This window comes from Bos mutus, chromosome 9 (genome assembly GCF_027580195.1).
Source record: "Bos mutus isolate GX-2022 chromosome 9, NWIPB_WYAK_1.1, whole genome shotgun sequence".
NCBI classification, from domain to species: Eukaryota; Metazoa; Chordata; class Mammalia; order Artiodactyla; family Bovidae; genus Bos; species Bos mutus.
This window is the reverse complement of record NC_091625.1, coordinates 82,948,253-82,974,094: the sequence shown is the minus strand read 5'-3', so window position 1 is coordinate 82,974,094 and position 25,842 is coordinate 82,948,253. Positions and strand designations below refer to the sequence as shown.

The 25,842-nt window shown below is 40.3% G+C and overlaps 1 protein-coding gene across 2 annotated transcripts in view; it reads left to right on the top strand.

The window, feature by feature from the left end:
- Window positions 1–773: 773 nt before the first annotated feature.
- EPM2A (EPM2A glucan phosphatase, laforin) overlaps window positions 774–25,842 on the top strand; it is a 109,061-nt gene continuing 83,992 nt past the window's right edge. Inside the window, exon 1 of one of the 2 annotated variants that reach the window (XM_070376816.1) lies at window positions 774–1,276. In XM_070376816.1, the coding sequence (XP_070232917.1) occupies window positions 976–1,276 (301 nt within the window). In that variant the 5' untranslated portion in view covers window positions 774–975. Of the gene's footprint in view, window positions 1,277–6,617; window positions 6,759–25,842 lie in introns of those variants that run through there. The other variant, XM_070376817.1, reaches the window with a different exon arrangement.

Here is a 25,842-nt window from a genome sequence, read left to right as displayed (position 1 = left end):
TGCCTCCTCCTTTGATGCCCTCTTCTCCTTCTGCCCTCAATCTTTCCCAGGATCAGGGACTTTTCCAATGAGTTGTCTGTTCGCTTCAGATGACCTAAATACCAGAGTTTCAGCTTCAGCATCAGTCCTTCCAGTGACTATTCAGGGTTGATCTCCCTTAAGATTGACTGGTTTGATCTTCTTGCTGTCCAAGAGACTATCAGGAGTCTGGTCCAGCACCACAGTTTGAAGGCATTCTGCCTTTAGGTTCTGCCTTCCTTATGGTCCAGGTCCAGCTCTCACAACCGAAAGTGACCACTGGGAAGACCACAGCCTTGACTAAATCGGACTTTGTGGGCAGGGTAATGTCTCTGCTTTTCCACACACTAAGTTTGTCATAGCTTTCCTGGCAAGAAGCAGTCCTATTCCGATTTCATGGCTACAGTCACAGTCTGCAGTGAGTCTGGAGCCCAAGAAGAGGCAATCTGTCACTATTTCCATCCTTTTCCCTTCTATTTGCCATGCAGTACAGGAACTTAAGACTACAAAATGGAGTGGGTTTCCTAGGAGGGAAGTTGATTATATTCTTTGATAGAAAAGACCACATGATTCCTATACTCACAGAAATAATTTCGAGTCTTTTGGAAAGGTCACTGGAAAATCTCCGAGTTTATGGGGAGTTTGCTTTCCTAACCTTTTTTTTTTTTTTTTCGCTTTCCCCAGGTCCCCAGCCAACCGCGGAGCCGCTAGAAGAGGCAGCCTCCTTCTCCCGGCGCGACGGGTCGTGGCCGCAGCGAACCACCTCCCGCGGCCAGAGGCCCCGGCCTGGATCAGGCTCGGGCTCCTGGGCCGCGTGATGCAGCCCAAAAAAGGTGCAGCCTCGCACGTGTCCCCGCCGGCGCCCGGGACCCAATCGCCGCGTCCGCCTAGCGCTCGGGCCGCGTCCGCCGGTCGCAGGAACAGGGGGGACCCGGAGTCGCGCCGCCCGCCGCCGCCATGCGGTTCCGCTTCGGGGTGGTGGTGTCGCCCGCCGTGGCCGGGGCCGGGCCGGAGCTGCTGGTCGTGGGGTCCCGGCCCGAGCTGGGGCGCTGGGAGCCGAGCGGGGCCGTGCGTCTGAGGCCGGCGGGCACGGCGGCGGGCGCGGGCGCGCTGGCGCTGCAGGAGCCGGGCCTGTGGCTCGGGGAGGTGGAGCTGGCGGCCGAGGAGGCGGCGCAGGACGGGGCGGAGCCGGGCCGCGTGGACACGTTCTGGTACAAGTTCCTGAAGCGCGAGCCGGGAGGAGAGCTCTCCTGGGAAGGTACGGGGTTTGCTGTGCCGCCCTTCACCCGGGGGCCCTGGCCTCGGCCTGGGGCGGGTTCCACTGTCTCCGCCGCGGCTCCCCGGGCGCTCGGCCTGGGTCTCGGGCTTTGCCCGCCGCCCGGACTGCCCGGGCGCCCCAGGCTGACCTTGGTCTGGCCGCCCAGCTGTCGCCACCAGCCGGGCGTCCCGCTCCCGACCAGTTCCCCTGGTGGAGGCTGTGTTCCCGGTCTGCCGTCCGTTCGGTCTCTGCCCCTCCGGCCTCTTTCCCACACACCTGAGACCTGGTGTCTTGCCCCCGCTACCCCGGCGCTCGGGCCTCCGCCCGCCTGGCCCCCCGCGTCCTCTCTGAGGGCGTCCCCGGGCTCCCTGGGCCCCGCCGCTCCTGGGTTTTGCTCCTCAACTCCGCCGTGACTGTTTTTGTGCCCTCATTTTCCTGCCCCAATTCACTAAAAAATGACCCACCCAGTAAAGCTAGCCTTTTCGCTAATCCTAAACGGCACCATGCTGCTTAGTGTATTTTGTTTCTCTTCTTTTCCATTTGAGACTGAACAAATGGCAAGATGTTGAGCGTTTTCTCTTTTCGAATTTTTTTTCAAAGCACGGAAATTGTGGCTTCCCTGATGTCCCAGAAGGTAAAGAATCCGCTTGCAGTGCGGGAGAACTGGATTCGATCCCTGGATCGGGAAGATCCCCTGGAGGCTGCTGCTGCTGCTGCTAAGTCGCTTCAGTCATATGTCCGACTCTGTGCGGCCCCATAGACGGCAGCCCACCAGGCTCCCCCGTCCCTGGGATTCTCCAGGCAAGATCACCAGAGTGGGTTGCCATTTCCTTCTCCAATGCATGAAAGTGAAAAGTGAAAGTGAAGTCGCTCAGTCGTGTCCGACTCTCAGCGACCCCATGGACCTGGGATTTTCCAGGCAAGAGTACTAGAGTTGGGTGCCATTGCCTTCTCCGTCCCCTGGAGGAGGGCATGGCAACCCACTCCAGTATTCGTGCCTGGAGAATCCCATGGACAGAGGAGCCTGGCGGGCTACAGCCCATGGGGTCACAAAGAGTTGGACACGACTGAGCGACTAAGCACAGCATAATTTGGCAGTGGAGATATGCTCCGATTTCTTAAAATACAAAACCAATACATGGTGGCTGGAAAAAAAAAAAAGGCAAAAACATGTACAAAAATAAAAACTTGTTTGCTCCACTCACCCTAAGCCCATGTATTCCAATACATGACATGTCTGTTTATCTCACACACAAGTTGTATATTATTCACCTTCTTGCCTCTTCTTGCTCTGCAACATGTTGTAAAATACTTTTCAGTGTTACTCCATGTAGATGTATTTCATTTTCTATGTGGTAACGAAATATTCTGTATCTACCAGTGTGCATTTAGATTGCTTTCCATCTTCTTCTGTTATAAACACTAACAGCTTAATTGAAAGTCCTTGTATAAAGTTCTCTTTGAGCATTTGGGAATGTCCTTGTAGGGTAGATTCTGACAAGTGAAACTGTTAGGTCAAAGAGTAGCCCTGTTTTACATTTCAGTAGAAGTAGTAGTGTTCGTTGCTCAGCTGTGCCCGACTCTTTGCAACCCCATAGACTGTAGCCTGCCAGGCTCCTCTGTCCGTGGAATTTTTCAGGCAAGAATACTGGAGTGGGTTGTCATTCTCTTCTCCAGGCGATCTGCCCCACCCAGGAACCCAACCCAGGTCTCCTGCATTGCAGGCAGATTCTTTACCATCTTTACCACCAGGGAATAAGGGCTGTCAAATTATTCCCTGAAAAAGTGATGCCACTTGTAGACTCCCGCCCGTGTGTGAATGTAGACAGCCCTTTCTTTAAATGAAACGTACAGAGTAGGGGACTGGAGTGTGTGTGGTTCAGTGGTTGTCTAAAGCGGATGAAAGGTCCCTGGGGAAGTTTATATGAAAAAGTGGGCCACTTAGTCCATGCTGCAGCTGCTAAGTCACTTCAGTCGTGTCTGACTCTGTGCGACCCCGTAGATGGCAGCCAACTAGGCTCCTCTGACCCTGGGATTCTCCAGGCAAGAACACTGGAGTGGGTTGCCATTTCCTTCTCCAATGCATAAAAGTGAAAAGTGAAAGTGAAGTCGCTCAGTTGTGTCCGACTCAGCGACCCCATGGGCTGCAGCCTACCAGGCTCCTCCGTCCATGGGATTTTCCAGGCAAGAGTACTGGAGTGCCCATAGTGATGTGGAAACAAAGAATCAGCAAAGAGCATGAGTGTTCTGTAATATGTTTATATGTTGTCCTTGTTCCTCTTTTTGCACCCTACTGAGTTTCATAGTCTGGTACCATTTATTGTCCTTTTCTGTTACCATGCCAGAATTGAAAGGTGCTCTCATTGATTACGCCCTTATTTATAAGATATTCTATTATTAATAGTACTGCATATTTTCATAATGAAGTAATATCTGATAATTTTAATAAAAATTAAGATGGTTAAAAACAAAGATCTTCCCTTTCCCCAGTCCTCCTCCTTTTCTATTTTTAGTTTTTCTGAATTCTCCTAAATTCAGATATTCTTCTGAATTTCTTAATGTATCCACTTGAATTTTTCTGTGTTTAGGTTTTCTGAGAGTTGCCACATGAATTATATGTTACACTTTAAAATTAGACAATGTCTACTGACAACAGCTACTATATACGTATAAAATTAATCATCTTACTTGCTGTGAAATATGAGAAGTTTAGCTCAGGTTCATTATCTCTCCCCTCCCTGCTGATTTTTATATTATTATTTTACATTATACTCCTGTAGTTTACTGTTGATTTTCCATTATATAGAAATTTCTGTATTATGCTTCTTTTATATAGAAAGTTGCATGTGTGCATGCTAAGTCACTTCAGTCATGTCTGACACTTTTCAGCCCTATAAACTGTGGCCCCCTCCCCGGGCTCCTCTGTCCATGGGATTCTGCAGGCAAGAATACTGGAGGAGGTTGCCATGCCTTCCTCCAGGAGATCTTCCCAATCCAGGAATAGAACTTGTGTCTCTTATGTCTCTTGAATTGGCAGGCAGGTTCTTTACCACCAGCGCCACCTGGGGAGCCCATGTATATATAAAAGGTTGAGAAAAATAACACTTGCACATTCCTTTCCTTTTCTTTACTTTGGTTAATCATTGTTTCTATGTTAAGTTCTATAAAATTTATATTTTGTTTTATAATTGTTACTATGCCATTTTGTTTTAGGCTGATAGGTTGATTGGAAGAATTGTAACTTAACAGACAGCATAATGAGAAGCAGCATAGCCAACATTTAAGAGCAGGGATTCTGGAGCCAGAATGTCTAGCTTCACCAACCAGTGTGTGACCTTGGGCAAGTCACTTAACTTTACTGTGCTATTGTTGAAAGGACCAAACTGGCTAATAAATCTAATAAAGCTTAGGATAGGACATATATTAAGTGTTAAATAAGTGTTACTTGTTGTTATTTTTACTATTATGATTGGGAAATAATTATTTCAGAACCAAGTAGTGTAATTATACTAATTAAAAAGTTTAGAAATACAATTCTGTGACATGAAACCTGTGTACTAGGAGGAAAAGTTCTCTTACACTATAAATCATGCTCAGATTTTATTTAAAATGATATCAGAGTTCATTTTACTTTATATTTGAGTGGCAATGTTCTTTTACACCTTGTTTAAACTTTCTAGTTACTTATTAAAAACAGGAACAGCACATTGATCCTCAAAATTTCCTAGTTTAAATGAACTATCTGATGAATGCAAATTCCTCATTTTTTGAAAACATTCTGTTCCTTGAGGATTTGGGGGTTTTGTTCTAATTTTCACTGCTGCTGCTGCTGCTAAGTCGCTTCAGTCATGTCCGACTCTGTGCAACCCCATAGACGGCAGCCCACCAGGCTCCCCTGTCCCTGGGATTCTCCAGGCAAGAACACTGGAGTGGGTTTCCTTCTTCAATGCGTGAAAGTGAAAAGTGAAAGTGAAGTCACTCAGTCGTGTCCGACTCTTCGCCACCCCATGGACTGCAGCCTATCAGGCTCCTCCGTCCATGGGATTTTCCAATATTGATATATGTCTTTCTGAACATAGCTATCTGGGATTTATATTATTGTTGTTGCTTTTACTTGGACTCCTGTGTTAGTTGCATTGTTTAGGATTCCACATTTTCCACTTTCTTGAATATCTTAGTCCTTTCATTCAATCGCATCCTCAAATAATTTAAAGAAACAGTAACTGAGAGATAAACTACCTGAGTTCTTAGATGCCTGAAAAGGTCTCTATCTTGCTTTCACATGTGGTTAGTCATCTGGTAGAGTATTCTAGTCTCAAAATAATGTTTGCTTTGAAGGCACTGCCTCAGTACCTTCTAACACCAGATGTTAATAATTTTCATGTCAAAGTAAGCTCATTTCTTTGTTGGTACTTTTTTTTTTTTTTGCTCTTTGAAGCTTAAAAACTTTTCCTTACATTATTTTATCAGGTTGTATCTCAGTCTTTTGTTGTTGTTGTTCTTATGACTTGACAATTGGTTGCCTTTTTCAATTCCAGGAATTATTTTTTTTACTAATGGAAACTGTCTATTGTTTCTTTATTTCCCCCTCTCTGTTTTCTCTGTTCTTTCCTCTGACATGTATTACTCATATACTGTACCTTCTGCTTTTATGTGAGTATCTCTTAGCATTTCTCTTGTGTTTTCCATCTTTTGTTTGGATAGATTTCCCCGACTATGTTTCCAGATCACTGTTTTGTTTTTAATACTACCCATCCCATTATTTACTTCTTATACTAGACTTAATATTTTTTTTTTGACAATCATTTTTAGTCTCCCACATTTTTCTGTTAGTCTCTAATTTCTTTTTTTTCCAGAGCTGGTTTTTCTTCCAGTATGGATAATATTTAAATCTTTCTGAGGACATTAAATAGAATTGATTGAATTTGTTTTGTCTTGCATTAACTTTTTGTCCCTTTCCTCATAGCAATATTTTTTTAATGCTAAAAGTTTTCCTCAAGTGTCCAGTAATCTTTAGGTGACCATTTATTTTTATGAATAAAGGTTATGTTGATTTGTAGAAGCAACTGTGCTGGATTCCTGCTGAAGTTGCTTATGTTTATCCAAAATCGCCTCTAAATGGAAGTATACTCATGGGATATCGTGTAATTTGGCAGATCTTGTGGAGGGGAAGGTTTCTTCACTTAGGGTTAATGGGTGAGAATCCAGAGGACTCCTGGTCCTTATCATTAACAAAGTAAAACAAAACAAAGCAAACAAAAATGTGACTGTAGGTAGAAATATTTCAGTCTATTCTATTCCTGAATGGTGCTCCCTTTTTCTTTTACCTTCTAGTCAGTTGGTGAGTGAGTGAGTGAAGTTGCTCAGTCGTGTCCGACTCTTTGCGACCCCATAGACTATAGCCTACCAGGCTCCTCCGTCCATGGGATTTTCCAGGCAAGAGTACTGGAGTGGGTTGCCATTTCCTTCTCCAAGTCAGTTGGTGAGTACATAGTTATCTCAAGATCTGTTCTGTTCAGATCTCTAGACCCTACACCTCTTCTCAGGTCCTTTCCAGGAAAACCATTCTGTCCTCTATTGACAGCATAGTTATTTCATGTTAGGGATAAGGTAGGGTGGAAGGAGGCAGGTGGGAGACCATTCCTTCAACTTTTCCACGTTGGCATCTATTTGTTAAGTCTCTTCTTACAAGTCTTCTTTTTGAAAAATATTTATTTATTTATTGATGCCATTCCCCATGGCATATAGGATCATAGTTCTCTGACCAAGGATCAAACCCATGCCCCTGCAGTGGAAATCGAGGATTCTTAACCACTGAACCACCAGGGAAGTCCCACATGTCTTTCTTAACTACTTTTTTGTTCTTTCTTTTGGCACCTGTTCCTTTCCTTATACATCTTTTATAGTTTAAAATTACATTAGTTATAGTGACTTGGACTCTGATTGTAAGCAGTAGAAGCAATATGAACAGTAGGGAGGAAGATCTCCCCCCTCCAAAAAATGTGGACTGTTTGAGAAACAGTTTGGAATGCAATAGACTGCAGGTTGGGTTTCCCTGGTAGCTCAGCTGGTAAAGAATCAGCCTGCAATGAAGGAGACCTCGGTTTGATTGCTTGGTTGGGAAGATCCCTTGGAGAATGGATAAGCTATCCACTCCAGTGTTCTTGGAGGCTGGTGGCTCAGACAGTAGAGTCCACCTGCAATGTGGGAGACCTGGGTTCGATGCCTGGGTTGGGAAGATCCCCTGGAGGAAGGCATGGCAACAGGCTGCAAGTAACAGAAAACACAACAAGCAATTGCTGAGACAAATAAGGGTTAGTTTTTGTGCTATAAAAAGTTCATAGGTAGGTATGGTGATAATGGTTCATAGCTTGTGGGTATCAGGTAAGGTGCCATTGTATTTTCTTAGCTTTTCCCTCAAGGCTATAGCTGCTATTCTAATCATCGCATCTGCATTCAGTAGAATATAAGGAAGGAGAGGGAAGAGTGGAAATGTCAGCCATAGGCATCCCCTTTAATCTAGAAAGCATTAACTTTGCTGGCATTCTCCCTACCCTTCAACACACATACAGGTATACCTTGCTTTATTCCACTTCATTTTATTGAGCTTTGTAGATGTTACATTTTTTTTTTTCTTACATTGAGGATTTGTGGCAACTTTGTGTTGAACAAGTCTATTGGTGCCATTTATAAACAACATTTGCTCACTTAATATCTCTGTGTCACATTTTGGTAATTCTTGGAATACTTCAAACTTTTTCATTATTATTATATTTTTATCCTTCTGGGAAAGATTCACCATCCTAGATGCCATTCAGAACATTTGTGATTCATGGAAAGAGGTCAAAATATCAATATTAATAGAAGTTTGGGAGAAGTTGATTCCAGCCTTCATGGATGACTTTGAGGGGTTCAAGACTTGGAAGAAGTATTAGCAGATGTGGTGGAAATAGCAAGAGGACTCAAATTAGAAGTGGAGCCTGAAGAGGTGACTCAGTTGCTTCAATCTCGTGGTAAGGCTTTCCGCATGAGGAGTTGTTTCTTATGCATGAACAAAGAATGTGGTTTCTTGAAATAGAATCTACTCCTGGGAAGATGTCATGAAGACTGCTGAAATGACAAGAGGATATTTAGAATATTACATAAACTTAATTGATAAAGCAGGAGCAGAGCTTGAGAAGATTAGCTCGTTTTGAAAGAAGTCCTGTCATTGGTCAAAGGCTATCAAATAGCATTGTGTGCTTCAGAAATACTGTTCGTGAAAGGAAGAGTCAATATGACGTGGCAAAATTTTACTGTTGTCTTTTTAAAAGAAATTGCTACAGCCACTCCAGCCTTTACCAGCCACCATCCTAACAGGTCAGTAGTCATCAGCATTGAGGCAAGACCCTCCATCAGCAACCAAAATTATGACTTGGTGAAGGTACAGATGATGGTCAGCATTTTTAGCAATAGAGTATGTTTAAACTAAGGTATTTAAATTAGTTTTTAAATTTGCCTTATTTTGATATTTGCTTTATTTTGATAGCCTGGAACTGAATTGGCAATGTCATTAAGGTATTCCTATAGTTCTTTTTCATATTTATAATTGAACAGAACTATTGTACTGGGCTACAACTACTGCAGAAGCCCTAACGAAAAAATCAGTCATTTCTCCAAAGAGCTCTGGTTTGTTTTATTGTAGAATGATATTAAAAACCACCCCTTCATGGATCACAGCTTTATCATTGTGAAGGAGCTATGAGCCATTCCATGCAGGGCCATCCAAGATGGACAGGTCATAGCAAAGACTTCTGACAAAATGTGGGCCACTGGAGAAAGAAATGGCAACTCACTCCAGTATTCTTGCCTGAAGAACCCCATGTACAGTCTGAAAAGGCAAAAATATAAGACACTAGAGCCCCTCCCGGGTCAGAAGGTGTTCAATATGCTATTGGGGGAGGACAATTACTAATAGCTCCAGTAAGAATGGAAGCGGCTAGGCCAAAGCAGGAATGATGTTCAGCTGTAGACGTGTCTGGTGGTGAAAGTAAAGTCCAATGTTGTAAAGAACAATATTGCATAGGAACCTGGAATGTTAGGTCCATGAATCAAGGAAAACTGGATGTGGTCAAGTAGGAGATGGCAAAAGTGAACATCAACATCTTAGGAATCAGTGAACTAAAATGGATGGGAATGGTGATTTTAATTCAAATGATCTACTACTGTGGCCAAGAATCCCTCAGAAGAAATGGAGTAGTCCTCACAGTCAAAAAAAGAGTAAGAAATACAGTGTGTGCTATGTGCTAAGTCATTTCAGTCATGTCCAACATTTTGCGACCCTATGGACTATAGCCTGCCAGGCTCTTCTGTCCTTGGGATTCTCCAGGCAATAATCCTGGTATTGGTTGCCATTTCCTCCTCCAGGGAACCTTCCTGACCAAGGATCAGAACCTGTGTCTCTTATGTATCCTGCATTGGCAAATGCGTTCTTTACTGCTAGTGCCACCTGGGAAGCCCAAGAAATGCAGTACTTGAGTGTACTCTCCAAAAATGACAGAATGATCTCAGTTCTTTTCCAAGGAAAACCATTCAACATCACCAGTAATCCAACTCTATACTCCAAGCGCTTATGCTGAAGAGCTGAAGTTGACCTGTTCTATGAAGACCTACAGCACCTTCTAGAACTAACACCAGAAAAAGATGTCATTTCATCATAGGGGATTGGAATGCAAAAGAAGAAAGTCAAGGGATACCTGGAGTAACAGGCAAGTTTGGCCTTGGAATACAAAATGAAGCAGGGCAAAGGCTAATAGAGTTTTGTCAAGAGAACACACTGGTCATAGCAAACACCATTTTCTAATAACACAAGAGTCTACTCTACACATGGGCATGACCGGATGGTCAATATTGAAATCAGATTGATTACGTTCTTTGCAGCCAAAGATAGAAAAGCTCTATGCAGTCAACAAAAACAAGATCTGAAGCTGACTGTGGCACTCTGTCTACCAGATGTAATCCCTTGAATCTGTTTGTCACCTCCACTATATAATCATGAGGGATTTGATTTAGGTCATACCTGAATGGCCTAGTGGTATTCCCTACTTTCTTCAATTTAAGACTGAATTTTGCAATAAAGATTTCCAGTTGTTTCCATGTCCTGGCTATTATAAACAGTGCTGCAATGAACATGGGGGTACATGTGTCTCTTTCAATTATGGTTTCCTTGATGTGTATGCCCAGCAGTGGGATTGCTGGGTCATATGGCAGTTCTATTTCCAGTTTTTTAAGGAATCTCCACACTTTTCTCCATAGTGGCTGCACTAGTTTGCATTCCCACCAACAGTGTAAGAAGGTTCCTTTTTCTCCACACCCTCTCCAACATTGTTTGTAGATTTTTGGATAGCAGCCATTCTGACTGACGTGAGATGGTACCTTATTGTGGTTTTGATTTGCATTTCTCTGATAATGAGTGATGTTGAACATCTTTTCATGTGTTTGTTAGCCATCTGTATGCCTTCTTTGGAGAAATGTCTGTTTAATTCTTTGGCCCATTTTTTGATTGGGTCATTTATTTTTCTGGAGTTGAGCTGCAGGAGTTGCTTGTATATTTTTGAGATTAATTCTTTGTCAGTTGCTTCATTTGCTATTATTTTCTCCCATTCTGAAACCTGTCTTTTCACTTTGCTTATAGTTTCCTTCATTGTGCAAAGGCTTTTAAGTTTAATTAGGTCCCATTTGTTTATTTTTTCTTTTATTTCCATTACTCTGGGAGGTGGGTCATAGAGGATCCTGCTGTGATTTATGTCGGAGAGTGTTTTGCCTATGTTCTTCTCTAGGAGTTTTATAGTTTCTGGTCTTATGTTTAGATCTTTAATCCATTTTGAGTTTATTTTTGTGTATGGTGTTAGAAAGTGTTCTAGTTTCATTCTTTCACAAGTGGTTGGCCAGTTTTCCCAGCACCACTTGTTAAAGAGATTGTCTTTATCCATCGTATATTCTTGCCTCCTTTGTCAAAGATAAGGTGTTCATAGGTGCATGGATGTATCTCTGGGCTTTCTGTTTTGTTCCGTTGATCTATATTTCTGTCTTTGTGCCAGTACCGTACTTTCTTGATGACTGTGGCTTTATAGTAGAGCATGAAGTCAGGCAGGTTGATTCCTCCAGTTCCATTCTTCTTTCTCAAGATTACTTTGGCTATTCAAGGTTTTTTGTGTTTCCATACAAATTTTGAAATTACTTGTTCTAGTTCTCTGAAAAATACTGTTGGTAGCTTGGTAGGGATTGCATTGAATCTATGGATTGCTTTGGGTAGTATACTCATTTTCACTATATTGATTCTTCCAGTCCATGAGCATGGTATATTTCTCCATCTATTTGTGTCCTCTTTGATTTCTTTCATCAGTGTTTTATAGTTTTGTATATATAGGTCTTTTGTTTCTTTAGGTAGATATATTCCTAAGTATTTTATTCTTTTTGTCACAATGGTGAATGGAATTGTTTCCTTAATTTCTCTTTCTGTATTCTCATTGGTGGTGTATAGGAATGCAAGGAATTTCTGTGTGTTAATTTTATATCCTGCAACTTTACTATATTCATTGATTAGCTCTAGTAATTTCCTGGTGGAGTTTTTAGGGTTTTCTATGTAGAGGATCCTGTCATCTGCAAACAGTCAGAGTTTTACTTCTTCTTTTCCAATCTGGATTCCTTTTATTTCTTTTTCTGCTCTGATTACTGTGGCCAAAACTTCCAAAACTATGTTGAATAGTAGTGGTGAGAGTGGGCACCCTTGCCTTGTTCCTGACTTTAGTAGAAATGCTTTCAATTTTTCACCATTGAGGATAATGTTTGCTGTGGGTTTGTCATATATAGCTTTTATTGTTTTGAGGTATGTTCCTTCTATTCCTGCTTTCTGGAGGGTTTTTTTTTTTATCATATATGTATGTTGAATTTTGTCAAAGGCTTTCTCTACATCTATTGAGATAATCATATGGTTTTTATCTTTCAATTTGTTAATGGTGTATTACATTGATTGATTTGTGGATATTAAAATATCCTTACATTCCTGGGATAAAGCCCACTTGGTCATGATGTATGATCTTTGTAATATGATGTTGGATTCTGTTAGCCTCCAATTAAAATAAATAAATTTAAAAACCCACAACATTGTAAATCAACTATGCTTGAGTAAAATGAATTAAAAAGAAAGAAAAAAAAAGAGCTCCAGTCTCTTCTGCAGTAGATGTAGCCCAGTACAACAGTTCTGGTTTTGTTCACTTTTTTTTAACCATTCTAATAGGTGTGTCATGGTATCTCACTGTTTTAATTTGCAATGCTCTAAAAATAAATTATGTTGAGTATTTTTGTAAATACTTATTTGCCATCTGTATAACATCTTTAATTGCAAGTCTGCTCAGTTCTTTTCTCTGTTTTTTAGTTGGTTGTTTCCTTGTTAGTGATTTTTAAGAATTCTTTGTGTATTTCATATACAAATTCTTAAGAGATATGTTATCTGCAAACATTTCCTCCCTGTCTATAATTTGTCTTTTTATTCTCTTTGTAGTGTCTTTTACCATGAAAAATTTTAATTTTAATTCAGTCCAGTTTACCATTTTTTCCTTTCATGGGTTGCGCTTGTGGTTTTTGAATTAAAAAACTCTTCCCCAAATCCAAGGTTATCTAGATTTTCTCATACATTATCTTCTGGAAGTTTTATAATTTTGCACTTTATTTGCAGGTCTATAATCCATTTTGTGTTAATTTTTATGTATGGTATAAAGTCTGTATCTAGATTTTTTTTTTTTTCTTTCTTCTCTATATGAAAGTGAAAGTGAAGGTGTTCAGTCATGTCCGACTCTTTGCAACCCGGTGGACTGCAAATGAGTGTCTAGTTTTTCTAGCACCATTTGTTGAAAATACTATCCTGTCTTGTTTGAATTGCCTTAATCAAAAATAGGTTGACTGTATTTGTACAGATCTAGTTCTGGGCTCTTTATTTAGTTCCACTAATCTGTGTCTATTGTTGTACCATATCACACTTTGTGGATCACTGTAGCTTTATAGTAATCTTTAAATAGTGTAGCATGAGTCCCCCAAGTTTGTTCTTCAGTATTGTGTTGGCTTTTCTTGGTCTTTTGCCCTTTTATATGTATTTTATAATCAATTTGTTGAATCTACAAAATGGCTTACTGTAATTTTGTTAGGATTTAGTTGAATCTATAGATCAAGTTCAGAAGAATTGACATATTAACACTATTAAGTCTTTCAATCTGTGAACATGGAATACATTTCCATTTAATTAGGTCTTTGTGCAGACTTTCCTGGTAGTTCAGTGGTTAAAACTCCATGGTCCCAATGCAGGGGGCGTGGTTTTGATCCCTGGTTGGGGAACTAGATCCCGCACATGGCAACAAAGATCCCAAGTGCTGCAACTAAGACCGAGTGCAGCCAAATAAATAAATTAAAAACATGTAATTAGGTCTTTAATTTCTTTTACCAATGTTTTATAGTTTCCAAATACAGATCTTATACATGTTTCATTAGATTTATACATTTTTTTAAAATGGGTGGTGATATTTTTAATGGTGTATTTTAAAACTTTTCAATTTTAAGTTTCAATTGTTCATTGATAGTATATAGAAAAAAATGACATTTGTATCTATTGATTTTTGTTTGGATGGTAGACATTGTAATTTTACATTGTTTTCAAGAAAGTTTGGAATTTTTCTTTGTAGCAGTTCTTTATTGATTAGCTTGTCCCTTTTGAGGTTTATCTTGAAGGTTTATAGGAGCATGGCACAGTAACTAGCTCTACTTTTACTGTAGAGCTAGTTTAGCCCCACTACTAAGCAATGATCCCTCTACATTTTCTCCTGGTTGCTTCATGTATTAAATAAGATCTTCTCACTCTATCTGATGGAAATGCAAATGTTTCCCAGCTCTCTGTGAGCTGTGCTAATTCTTTGGCTTACAATTTTTAGAAATTTTTTTTCTTATCATTTGTTATATGACTCTGTCAAATTCCAACTTATAGGCAGATAGGCATGAAACCAAAGAATCTAAGAGACCTTTATGAATATTTATGGACCTCTCCATATATCTTTCTCCTCTCTAGAATTAGGCCCTGCAAATTTTAGTCAGTTTAATCTCCTTATATTCGTATTTCTAATTCCTCAATCAGTGACACTGTTGGATGCTATTTGGGATTCCATCCCTGGGTCATGGTTCAGAAATTCTCTACAAGCAGAAATCCATGGCATTCATATTGTTCCCCTTGTCTTTTTTCCTTTTCTCAGAGATATCTGTCCTGTACTACCTTTTGTTCAACATCCAAAAAACGTTGTTCATATATTTTGCCATTTTTTGAGTTGTTGCTCTTAGAGGAAGAAGTCTCTGTAACTTGCCTGTAACAAGTCAAAGGTTGTTGCTGAGCCGTGGAAGACGCTGGGATTCTTGGCCTCCAGAGGAGAAGAATTCAATCCAGGGCCAGAGACGAGGCTTGATTGCTCAGAGTTTTTGTGTAGTAAAGTTTTATTAAAGTATAAAAGAGACAGACAGAGCTTCTGACATAGACATCAGAAGGGGGCAGAAAGAGTGCCCCTTCTGCTAGTCTTTAGCCATATGTCTGTTGCTGCTGCTACTGCTGCTAAGTCGCTTCAGTCATGTCCGACTCTGTGCGACCCCATAGACGGCAGCCCACCAGGCTTCCCCGTCCCTGGGATTCTCCAGGCAAGAACACTGGAGTGGGTTGCCATTTCCTTCTCCAATGCATGAAAGTGAAAAGTGAAAGTGATGTCACTCAGTCATGTCCAACTCTTAGCGACCCCATGGACTGCAGCCTATCAGGCTCCTCCATCCATGGGATTTTCCAGGCAAGAGTACTGGAGTGGGGTGCCATTGCCTTATGTCTGTTAGAAAACTATTAATCAGATAAAAGAGACACCTCAAGGCTGAGGGAGTTTCACCAGGCCCCTCTCTCACAACATGCATTTTTGAGATAGGATGGCACAGGTGTGTCATCCCCCAGCCATGAAGCAATTGGTATGAATACTGGTTGTTGAGCTATTATCAGCTCAAGGTTTGAGAAAAGAAAAAAAGTTAGTCTTAGGAGGAATTATTTTGAAGAAAGACAAATTCCAAAGCAAATACATAATTTTGTTAACATTGCTTAAGAAAAACATTTCCATAAGAAAAACGCATTGGTTAGCTCAAGGTTGGAGAAAAGTTAAGTTCAGGTAGAACCAGGTGTCATCATGGCAACACAGAATTTTAAGAGAAACCTGCTTTTAATTTTGTATGGAGAAGGAAAAAAAATCTGGCACTTGTAGTTTGTTTCCTCCTGCTGCTTAAGGGAGAGAGAAAAATATCTGACACTTGCAGCCTATTTCCTCCGATTGGAGACCCCTGGCCTTCTTGCCTGTTACCCTCTCACACATCTCATTCCATTTTTAAAAGTTTGCTGTTAAAATTTTTTACAGCATATTATTAAAAATTTTGCAAAATGACAATTCCTTTTCTGTTTAATTTATTTCTAATATATTTGTGTATGGGTGTATATATGTATATATGTGTGTACACACACAGACACACACACACATTAGAATCTTCCCTATATCTTTCTTGTTAAAATAGGCTTTTTTATTTGGTACCATTTTCTTTCCTGCTGAAGATTCAGTTCAGTTCAGTTCAGTCAGTCAACCAGTCATGTCCGACTCTTTGCAACCCCATGAATTGCAGCACACCAGGCCTCCCTGTCCATCACCAACTCCCGGAGTTCACTCAGACTCACATCCATCGAGTCAGTGATGCTGTCCAGCCATCTCATCCTCTGTCATCCCCTTCTCCTCCTGCCCCCAATCCCTCCCAGCATCAGAGTCTTTTCCAATGAGTCAGTTCTTTGCATCAGGTGGCCAAAATATTGCAGTTTCAGCTTCAACATCAGTCATTCCAATGAACACCCAGGACTGATCTCCTTTAGAATGGACTGGTTGGATCTCCTTGCAGTCCAAGGAACTCTCAAGAGTCTTCTCTAACACCACAGTTCAAAAGCATCAATTCTTCGGCACTCAGCTTTCCTCACAGTCCAGCTCTCACATCCATACATGACCACTGGAAAAACCATAGCCTTGACTAGACGGACCTTTTTTGGCAAAGTAATGTCTCTGCTTTTCAATATGCTATCTAGGTTGGTTGTAACTTTCCTTCCAAGGCATAAATGTCTTTTAATTTCATGGTTGCAATCACCATCTACAGTGATTCTGGAGCCTCCCAAAATAAAGTCTGACACTGTTTCCACTGTTTTCCCATCTATTTCCCATGAAGTGATGGGACCAGATGCCATGATCTTAGTTTTCTGAATGTTGAGCTTTAAGCCAACTTTTTCACTCTCTTCTTTCAACAAGAGGCTTTTTAGTTCCTCTTCACTTTCTGCCATAAGAGTGGTCATCTGCATATCTGAGGTTATTGATATTTCTCCTGGCAATCTTGATTCTAGCTTGTGCTTCTTCCAGCCCAGCGTTTCTCATGATGTACTCTGCATATAAGTTAAATAAGCAGGGTGACAATATACAGCTTTGACGTACTCCTTTTCCTATTTGGAACCAATCTGTTGTTCCATGTCCAGTTCTAACTGTTGCTTCCTGACCTGCATATAGGTTTCTCAAGAGGCTGATCAGGAGGTCTGGTATGCCCATCTCTTTCAGAATTTTCCACAGTTTATTGTGATCCACACAGTGAAAGGCTTTGGCATAGTTAATAAAGCAGAAATACATGTTTTTCTGGAACTCTCTTGCTTTTTTGATGATCCAGCGGATGTTGGCAATTTGATCTCTGGCTCCTCTTCCTTTTCTAAGACCAGCTTGAGCATCTGGAAGTGCACAGTTCACGTATTGCTGAAGCCTGGATTGGAGAATTTTGAGCATTATTTTACTAGCATATGAGATGAGTGCAATTGTGCGGTAATTTGAGCATTCTTTGGTATTGTCTTTCTTTGGGATTGGGATGAAAACTGACCTTTTCCAGTGCTGTGGCCACTGCTGAGTTTTCCAAATTTGCTGGCATATTGAGTGCAGCACTTTCACAGCATCATCTTTCAGGATTTGAAATAGCTCAACTGGGATTCCATCACCTCCACTAGCTTTGTTCATAGTGATGCTTTCTAAGGCGCACTAGACTTCACATTCCAGGATGTCTGGCTCTAGGTGAGTGATCACACCATCGTGATTATCTGGGTCATGAAGATCTTTTTTGTACAGTTCTTCTGTGTATTCTTGCCACCTCTTCTTAATATCTTCTGCTTCTCTTAGGTCCATACCATTTCTGTCCTTTATTGAGCCCATCTTTGCATGAAATGTTCCATTAGTATCTCTAATTTTCTTGAAGAGATCTCTAGTCTTTCCCATTCTGTTGTTTTCTTCTATTTCTTCGCATTAATCGCTGAGGAAGGCTTTCTTATCTCTCCTTGCTATTCTTTGGAACTCTGCATTCAGATGCTTATATCTTTCCTTTTCTCCTTTGCTTTTCGCTTCCCTTCTTTCCACAGCTATTTGTAAGGCCTCCTCAGACAGCCATTTTGCTTTTTTGCATTTCTTTTTCTTGGGGATGGTCTTGATCCCTGTCTCCTCTACAATGTCACGAACCTCATTCCATAGTTCATCAGGCACTCTATCTATCAGATCTAGGCCCTTAAATCTATTTCTCACTTCCACTGTATAATCATAAGGGATTTGATTTAGGTCATACCTGAATCGTCTAGTGGTGTTCCCTACTTTCTTCAGTTTAAGTCTGAATTTGGCAATAAGTAGTTCATGATCTGAGCCACAGTCAGCTCCCGGTCTTGTTTTTCTGACTGTATAGAGCCTCTCCATCTTTGGCTGCAAAGAATATAATCAATCTGATTTTGGTGTTGCCCATCTGGTGATGTCCATTTGTAGAGTCTTCTCTTGTGTTGTTGGAAGAGGGTGTTTGCTCTGACCAGTGCGTTCTCTTGGCAAAACGCTATTAGCCTTTGCCCTGCTTCATTCCATACTCCAAGGCCAAATTTGCCTGTTACTCCACGTGTTTCTTGACTTCCTACTTTTGCATTCCAGTCCCCTATAATGAAAAGAACATCTTTTTTGGGTGTTAGTTCTAAAAGGTCTTGTAGGTCTTCATAGAACCATTCAATCTCAGCTTCTTCAGCATTACTGGTTGGGGCAAAGGCTTGGATTACCATGGTATTGAATGGTTTGCCTTGGAAACGAACAGATTACTAACTCTTTAATTATAAAATGGCATTTGTTTCCACTTAATTACTCTCTGGATTCGACATCCTAATCTTAGATTTTAATGATCATAAATTCAACATCAAGTTATCACTATTTTTTACTCCACTTTTATTGCTATGCAAAAACTAATTTGTCTTCATGTCATATTATTTTTTTTTGGCCATAGCTGTGATTTGTTTAGAGTAGTATTGATATGTTAAAAGTTTTAATCCTTAAATAATTGATTATTATAATTTAGGAAGATTATACAAATAAACATGCAACTTTATGTTTTTACGATAATGTGTTTTTTTGCTAAGGCTGTCATAATAAACTCCTATTGACTGGATGGCATAAACTACAGAAATTTATCGTCTCACAGTTCTGGAGGCTAGAAGTCCAAAATTAAAGTGTGGGCAGGGTTTGTTTCTTCTGAGACTCATGAGGAAAGACTGTGTTCTAGGCCTCACCCGTTGACTTACAGATGGTTGTCTCCTCCCTGTGTCTTCACATCACCTTCTATGTGTCTCTCTGTCCAAATTTACCCTTTATGCAGATACCAGTCACACTGGAATAAAGTCCACCCCAGTGCCGTCATTCTAACTTTATTACCACTGCAAGGACTCCCCAAATAAGTTTACTCTAAAGAAATGGGCATTGAGTAAGGCTTTAGCAATAGAAATTTTGGGAGGCACAATTCAACCTATAACCAGTAGTAAGTCTTTCCCAATGTATATTTAATTTATCAAACTGTTCTCTACATTCTGTATTATTAAGGCAGGTTATCATTTGTCTTTGGGTAGAAAAAATCCTTCTCTATAGTTACTTCACTGTTATTGATATTCTAGATGAAAGCACCTATTTGGAAGGCAATAGGAAGGGAAATAATAGTACAGTAGGAAGAACAAATATTTGCAATAAGATAAACCCAGGTTAGACTGCAGATTCTGCCAGAATTATTGTATTACCTTACATGAATTACCTAATGCCAGGAGTTCATTTCTTCCCTTCTACAAAAGGGTAATTAACACACCAGGGCTATTGTGAGGACTAATTTATAAAGTATCTAGAAAAACATAGTAGCTTTAAGATAGTCAGCAGTTTCTAGCAACTGAATTATCTGTGCCTTTCCATTTTTACTAAGATGAAATTTCTTGATCTTAAAGACAGTTTGTGTTTATTGAGGCACCAGTTTTAAGTAATATTGGACTACTCCATACCCTGATCCCAAACGATACCTGTGTTGCCAGTGTATTCTAGACCATGCTGCAGCCTCTGAAAAATTACTTGCACCACCCATTTCTACTATGCTTCTGCTTTTACTGTGCTATGCCTTGGTGAGGACTGGGTTTGAGTGGAGGATAGATGGATACATACTGCATAAGAGGTATTATCCACATTCCTGTCCAATTTTGTGAATACAGTTCATTCACTCTTAATTGGATAAACTTTGAGTAGAAGAAAGTTCTCCTAAATATAACTTTGGTCCTTTGTTTCACCCATTAGGAGATGAGGGTCTTTCAAGAGCATAACTATGCTTACTGCACTCAAACTATCAAATAAATCATTAAAAAGGGAACATAAATTGAGGTACCTGGTAGAGCATTACATGAAATAGCTTAATGAGATAGTTATGAAAAACAAGTATAAATAAAACTTTGAAGAGTGACTCATGAAATGCTAAGAAACAAATATTCATTTCAGCAATAGTTTATTACTGTTGAATGAAAAATTCTACTCACTAAAAATTACAATAAATTTAAGTTTACTCTTTCTTAATCATCTGAAATCATCCTAGGAAACCTGAGTTTATGTTGAACCATAACATCACCAAATTAACTCTCCTCATTTTTTGATGGATAAAGTGGGACCTATAAAGTTTAAGTGGGTGACCTAAGCTCACACACTGCTAGCCTTGTGAGAAACACTAGGCTAGAACACAAGTGTCATGATTTAGCACTTTTCCTTCCTGACATATCACTTCTGCTAGGCAGGGCATGGAGATTTGATGAGTTAATTTTATTATTTTTGCATTTTTAAAATTGGAGTTTAGTTGCTTTACAATGTTGTGTTAGTTTCTGCTGTGCAATGTGAATCAGCTAGTTAGGTATACATATATGCCCTCTCTCTTGAGCCTCCCTCCCACCCGCACTGCCCCACCCCTCTAGATCACCACAGAGCACTGAGCTAATCTCTGATACCTGTTTTACACATGGTAGTGTATACATGTCAATGCTACTCTCTCAACTCGCCCCACTCTCTCCTTCCCGCACAAGTCTGTTCTCTACATCTCTGTCTCTATTCCTGACCTGAAAATAGTTTGATGAGTGAATTTTAATATCTTGCACATAAACTCTGAGCTCTGGGACTTCATAGGTGAGCAGGAGGTCATGCTGCCTGTGTAATACCCAGGCTATCTGCACGGTCACTAAGAAGGGATTTGATGGAGAAACAATGGAGAAGTCAGTTGGGACTCGATTTATTCCACATGGTTCTTTCTTTTGACACTCTCTTAATCTTCTTCCCACTTTCTTTTCCTTCAAAATATTTTTTTAATGTGTTGTTTCAGCTAAAATGACCCAAAGTTTTGAGAACAACAGAAATGATATTGAAATAAAAATAAACGGCATTTTTCTCCCTGTTCTTGGACCAAACCATGGTCTACCACATATCCACATATCCAAAATAAATTGTGCCAGACTAAAATAATCCAGGAATAGATGTTATTACACTTCCCTGATAGCTCAGTTGGTAAAGAATCTGCCTGCAATGCTGGAGACTCCTGTTTGATTTCCTGGGTTGGGAAGATCCACTGGAGAAGGGATAGGCTACCCACTCCAGTATTCTTGAGCTTCCCTTATGGCTCAGCTGGTAAAAAATCCACCTGCAATGTGGGAGACCTGGGTTCAATCCCAGGGTTGGGAAGTTCCCCTGGAAAAGGGAAAGGCTACCCACTCCAGTATCCTGGCCTGGAGAATTCCATGGACTGTAGAGTCTGTGGGGGTCACAAAGAGTTGGACATACAGTTTCTCATTCCATCTCCCCCAGTACCTGACCCTCCATAATTTGCCAGAGAACTGAAATGAAAATGCTTGCTGTTTTTAGATGACTTATTCATGTCCTCTAGAAGCAGAATGGGGTTCTAATTTTAGTAAAAATTAAAGAAAATATCATTGCATCCTCACCCAGTGAGAAGGGAGAAATGCTCTGGAAATTTTTTTCCCTAAGAGGTGGCAGAACAACTAAAATCTGAAAGGTGCTCCTGTAGAAACAAAATGAGCTGGATAAAATATTAGTTTAAACCAGTATAACGTATTTTATGGTGGGGAATTTAGGGAAATGAAATGTATATGGTGGAGATTTTATACTCCAGTCAACATGTTTCTTTGTGTAAAGATAAAGCTCAGGAGTGTCTGGAAGATGAGAGTGAATGAGGAAAAGATTTATAAATTGTGATTTGTAGAAAGTCAGAGAATGGATAGCTTAATGAGATGAAAGAAGCCCAAGGAGATTTCAACTTTCTGTGAAAGAAACTGACTTGGCTGACAGGTCAAGTCTGAACAGCTGGGTGGGCCTCCGCTAGGCATGAGAAATAGCTGTGTCTTGGTTACCAGTGTTGGTGCCAGTGTTTCCATACCAGTTTTCACTTTCATGCATTGGAGAAGGAAATGGCAACCCACTCCAGCGTTCTTGCCTGGAGAATCCCAGGGACGGGGGAGCCTGGTGGGCTGCCATCTACGGGGTCGCACAGAGTGGGACATGACTGAAGCAACTTAGCAGCAGCAGCAGCAGCAAGCTAATGAAATTTTTCCATTATTCCAAGATGACCATCAATTTGAGTTTCTTTATTTTCTATTAAAAATTTTCTGTTTTCTGCTCTGATAGTGGGATCACGGGCCACGTGCAGCTGGCTGAGGTCAGTAGTACAGCCAGTATACAGTAGAGTGAGATACTTAACATTTTCAGTTTCATGACCTTCATTTTTTTAAATGTTAAATCATAATGTTACATTAACAAAGAGCTCTATCCAAAATTTTAGCTAATTAAAGAGAATCAGAGGAATGGTTACTTTGAAATCATTTCCTTTTTTCAGCTTACTTGTAAAAGGCTCTATTCTATGAGAAATAATAGATTTGACCTGTTATTGGCAAAATTTCTGTTGTAGTACAATCGACTTTCACTTAGCATAATGTTTTCAAAGGTTCATGCATATTGTAGCTTGTTCTAGATGTTATGTTTGTAGATTTATGCTTGTAATATAGCATTTACATTTATGTCTTTACTACATTTATGTCATATACTACTGTCTTTACTGACCACAATCGCTAAGAATCTATGAGTGTGAGAGTGTGGTGAGTGTGAGAGTCACTATCCAGAAAAAGAATAATTCAGAGTCCCATACGCATAAAATTATATTTGGGAGTTATACTGTTATTTCCGTGATCTTAGATTCAGAACTATTCTGTTGCTGCTGCTTAGTCACTTCAGTCGTGCTGAGTCTGTGTGACACTATGGACTGTAGCCCGCCAGGCTCGTCTGTCCATGGGATTCTCCAGGCAAGAATACTGGAGTGGGTTGCCATGTCCTCCTCCATGGGATCTTCCCAACCCAGGGATTGAGCCCAGGTCTCCTGCATTGCAGGCAGGCTCTTTACCACCAAGCCATCAGGGAAGCCCTCAGAACTATACAGTATATCACTTATTAAATTCTGAGTTTGTGCAGATTCTGGGTGTTGTGCAGAACACATTGGTTTTAAGTGTTGCTTTAACACTTACTGATTCAGAATAATTATGAAGAAGAATTGAGTTAATATAGAGGAGCATTCTTTGTAAATTAAAGTGATAAATATTTTGTATTAAAAATATTAAGATTTTGTTATTGGCCTATTTATCTTTATTATTTTTTGGTTACATTTCCAATACTGTTTGTAATCAAGGAGTATCCCATAAAAATTTATTAAAAGTATTTTACCCCTGAGCTGTGTATGCTTTTTTTGCACAGACTTTTGTCTTTACTTAATTTGTTTAGAAATCTGAATCAGAAATTTTCACTTGATAATGTTATTTTTGATGGTGGTTGAAGAGGTTTTATTATTTCTCAGAGAGATGTACTTAGAATTCATTAGTGGATCAATCTAATTAGGTGTGAATAGAGAGACGTAATCCAAATCAAACTCAAAAAAGAAACTCTTCTAGGTAGTCTGCTATTGCAAAAGGGAAAGTGTCATGAAAATAAAAACGTATCAGTATCATTAAACCACCAATTTTATTATTATTTAAAACCTTACTTTGGTTTTAGCCTTTGAGAAAAAAATCTTTATTACTTTCCCTCCCTCAATTAAGCAAAAACTAAGAAATCAGAATCTGTATTGACTCGTTTATTCAATTCATTTAACAAAAAATTTTGAGGCTCAGTTATCCATCTGGAATTGCAATAGGTGCTGGGAAACATAGATGAAAAATTCACAGCCCTTGAGTTTGAGAGACATATTCTAGCTGAGAGAAAAAGACTTTTAATCAAGTAAGGACTGTGACAGAAATCTACAAATCTATATATGGTGTTATGGAGGAAGTTCATCCAGGTGGGAATTCAAGAAGGAGTTGGGAAAGTCTTTACAGAAGGGGTAGTATTTTGAACTTGGTATTTAAAAAATAATAAGTTCTTCCCTGCCCCCGTCTATCTGTAACTATGAAAATAAAAACTAGATCATTAAAAAAAAATTTGCCTGATGTGTATCCAATTGGAAATTGGTGTCCTGCCTTTATCCTCCTCAAGTGAGAGTCCTGGTTTTACTGAAGTGAGAAGGACAAAGCCCAAATCTGAGGGCTCAGAGGCATGTAAGCCATTCAACCTTTTCTAGAGGGGCTCCTTGTGTGTCCTGGGGTCAGGCGGGGTGAGCTGTAGGAAAGTAGGGTTTTGGTAAAGGAGGTGCTGCTGTAGGGGCAGCTGGGGAGGAGGGTGGTAATGGTGTCTGCAGGGGACCTGGGGGCATCTGCTGTGGGCTGATGAGGAGGGCCTTCTTTCTTGGGACTTAGAGGACTTGGGCGGAAGCAGCCTTTCTTGCCGCATTGCTCATTTTGAACCTTCTCTGTTGGCATCTTTTTCTTCAAATATAACTCAAGTAACTCTCTGGCGAAGTTTCTAGGTGCATCAGTGACCCCCACCCCAACCTTTTGGAGCATTGGAATCACCAGGGGAGCTGTTTAAAATACAGGTTTTGGGTCAAACACTGACTTAACAGAATCTCCAAAAATGATGCTTGGAAATCCATATGTTTTTAATTCAACCTTTTGGAGGATTGGAATCACCAGGGGAGCTGTTGGTTTTTCCAGTATTCATGTATGGATGTGAGAGCTGGGCTATAAAGAAAGCTGAACACTGAAGAACTGATGCTTTTGAACTGTGGTGTTGGAGAAGACTCTTGAGAGTCCCTTGGATTGCAAAGAGATCCAACCAGTCTATCCTAAAGGAAATCAGTCCTGAATATTCATTGGAAGGACTGATGCTGAAGCTGAAACTTCAATACTTTGGCCACCTGATGCAAAGAACTGACTCATTGGAAAAGACCCTGATGCTGGGAAAGATTGAATGCAAGAGGAGAAGAGGACAACAGAGGATGAGATGGTTGGATGGCATCACTGACTCAATGGACATGAGTTTGAGCAAGCTCCGGGAGTTGGTGATGGACAGGGAGGCCTGGCGTGCTGCATTCCATGGGGTTGCCAATAGTTGGACATGGCTGAGCAACTGAACTCACCTGAATAAATAAATATAATTTCTGAAAAAAAAAATACAGATTTTGGGTCAATCACAGACTTAACAGAATCTCCAAAAATGATGCTTGGGAATCCATATTTTTAACAGTTTTGTTGAGATATAATTCACATATCATACAATTCACTCCTTTAAGTTGTATAATTCAGGGGTTTTCAATATATTCACAAAGTTGTGTAACCACCAACACCCATTCTCAAATATTTTCACTACTCCAAAAAGAAACCTTGTACTCATTATTAATCAGTTCCCATTCCACCCCACACCCCTGTCCTCTGGCAAACACTATTGTACTCTCAGTCTCTATGGATTTGCCTGTTCTGGGTATTGCATGTACATGGGACCATACAGTATGCAGCCCTGTGTAACCGACTTTCACTAAGCAAGATGTTTTCAAATGTTCCTGAATCCTGTAGCATGTCTCAGCTCATCTTGCTTTAATGACTGAATCATATTTCACTCTATGAATGTACGAAATTTTGTTTATTCATTGCTCAACCCTTATGGACATATGGGTTATTCTAAGTTTTGAATAATGCTGCTATAAACATTTGTGTACAATTTTGTGGG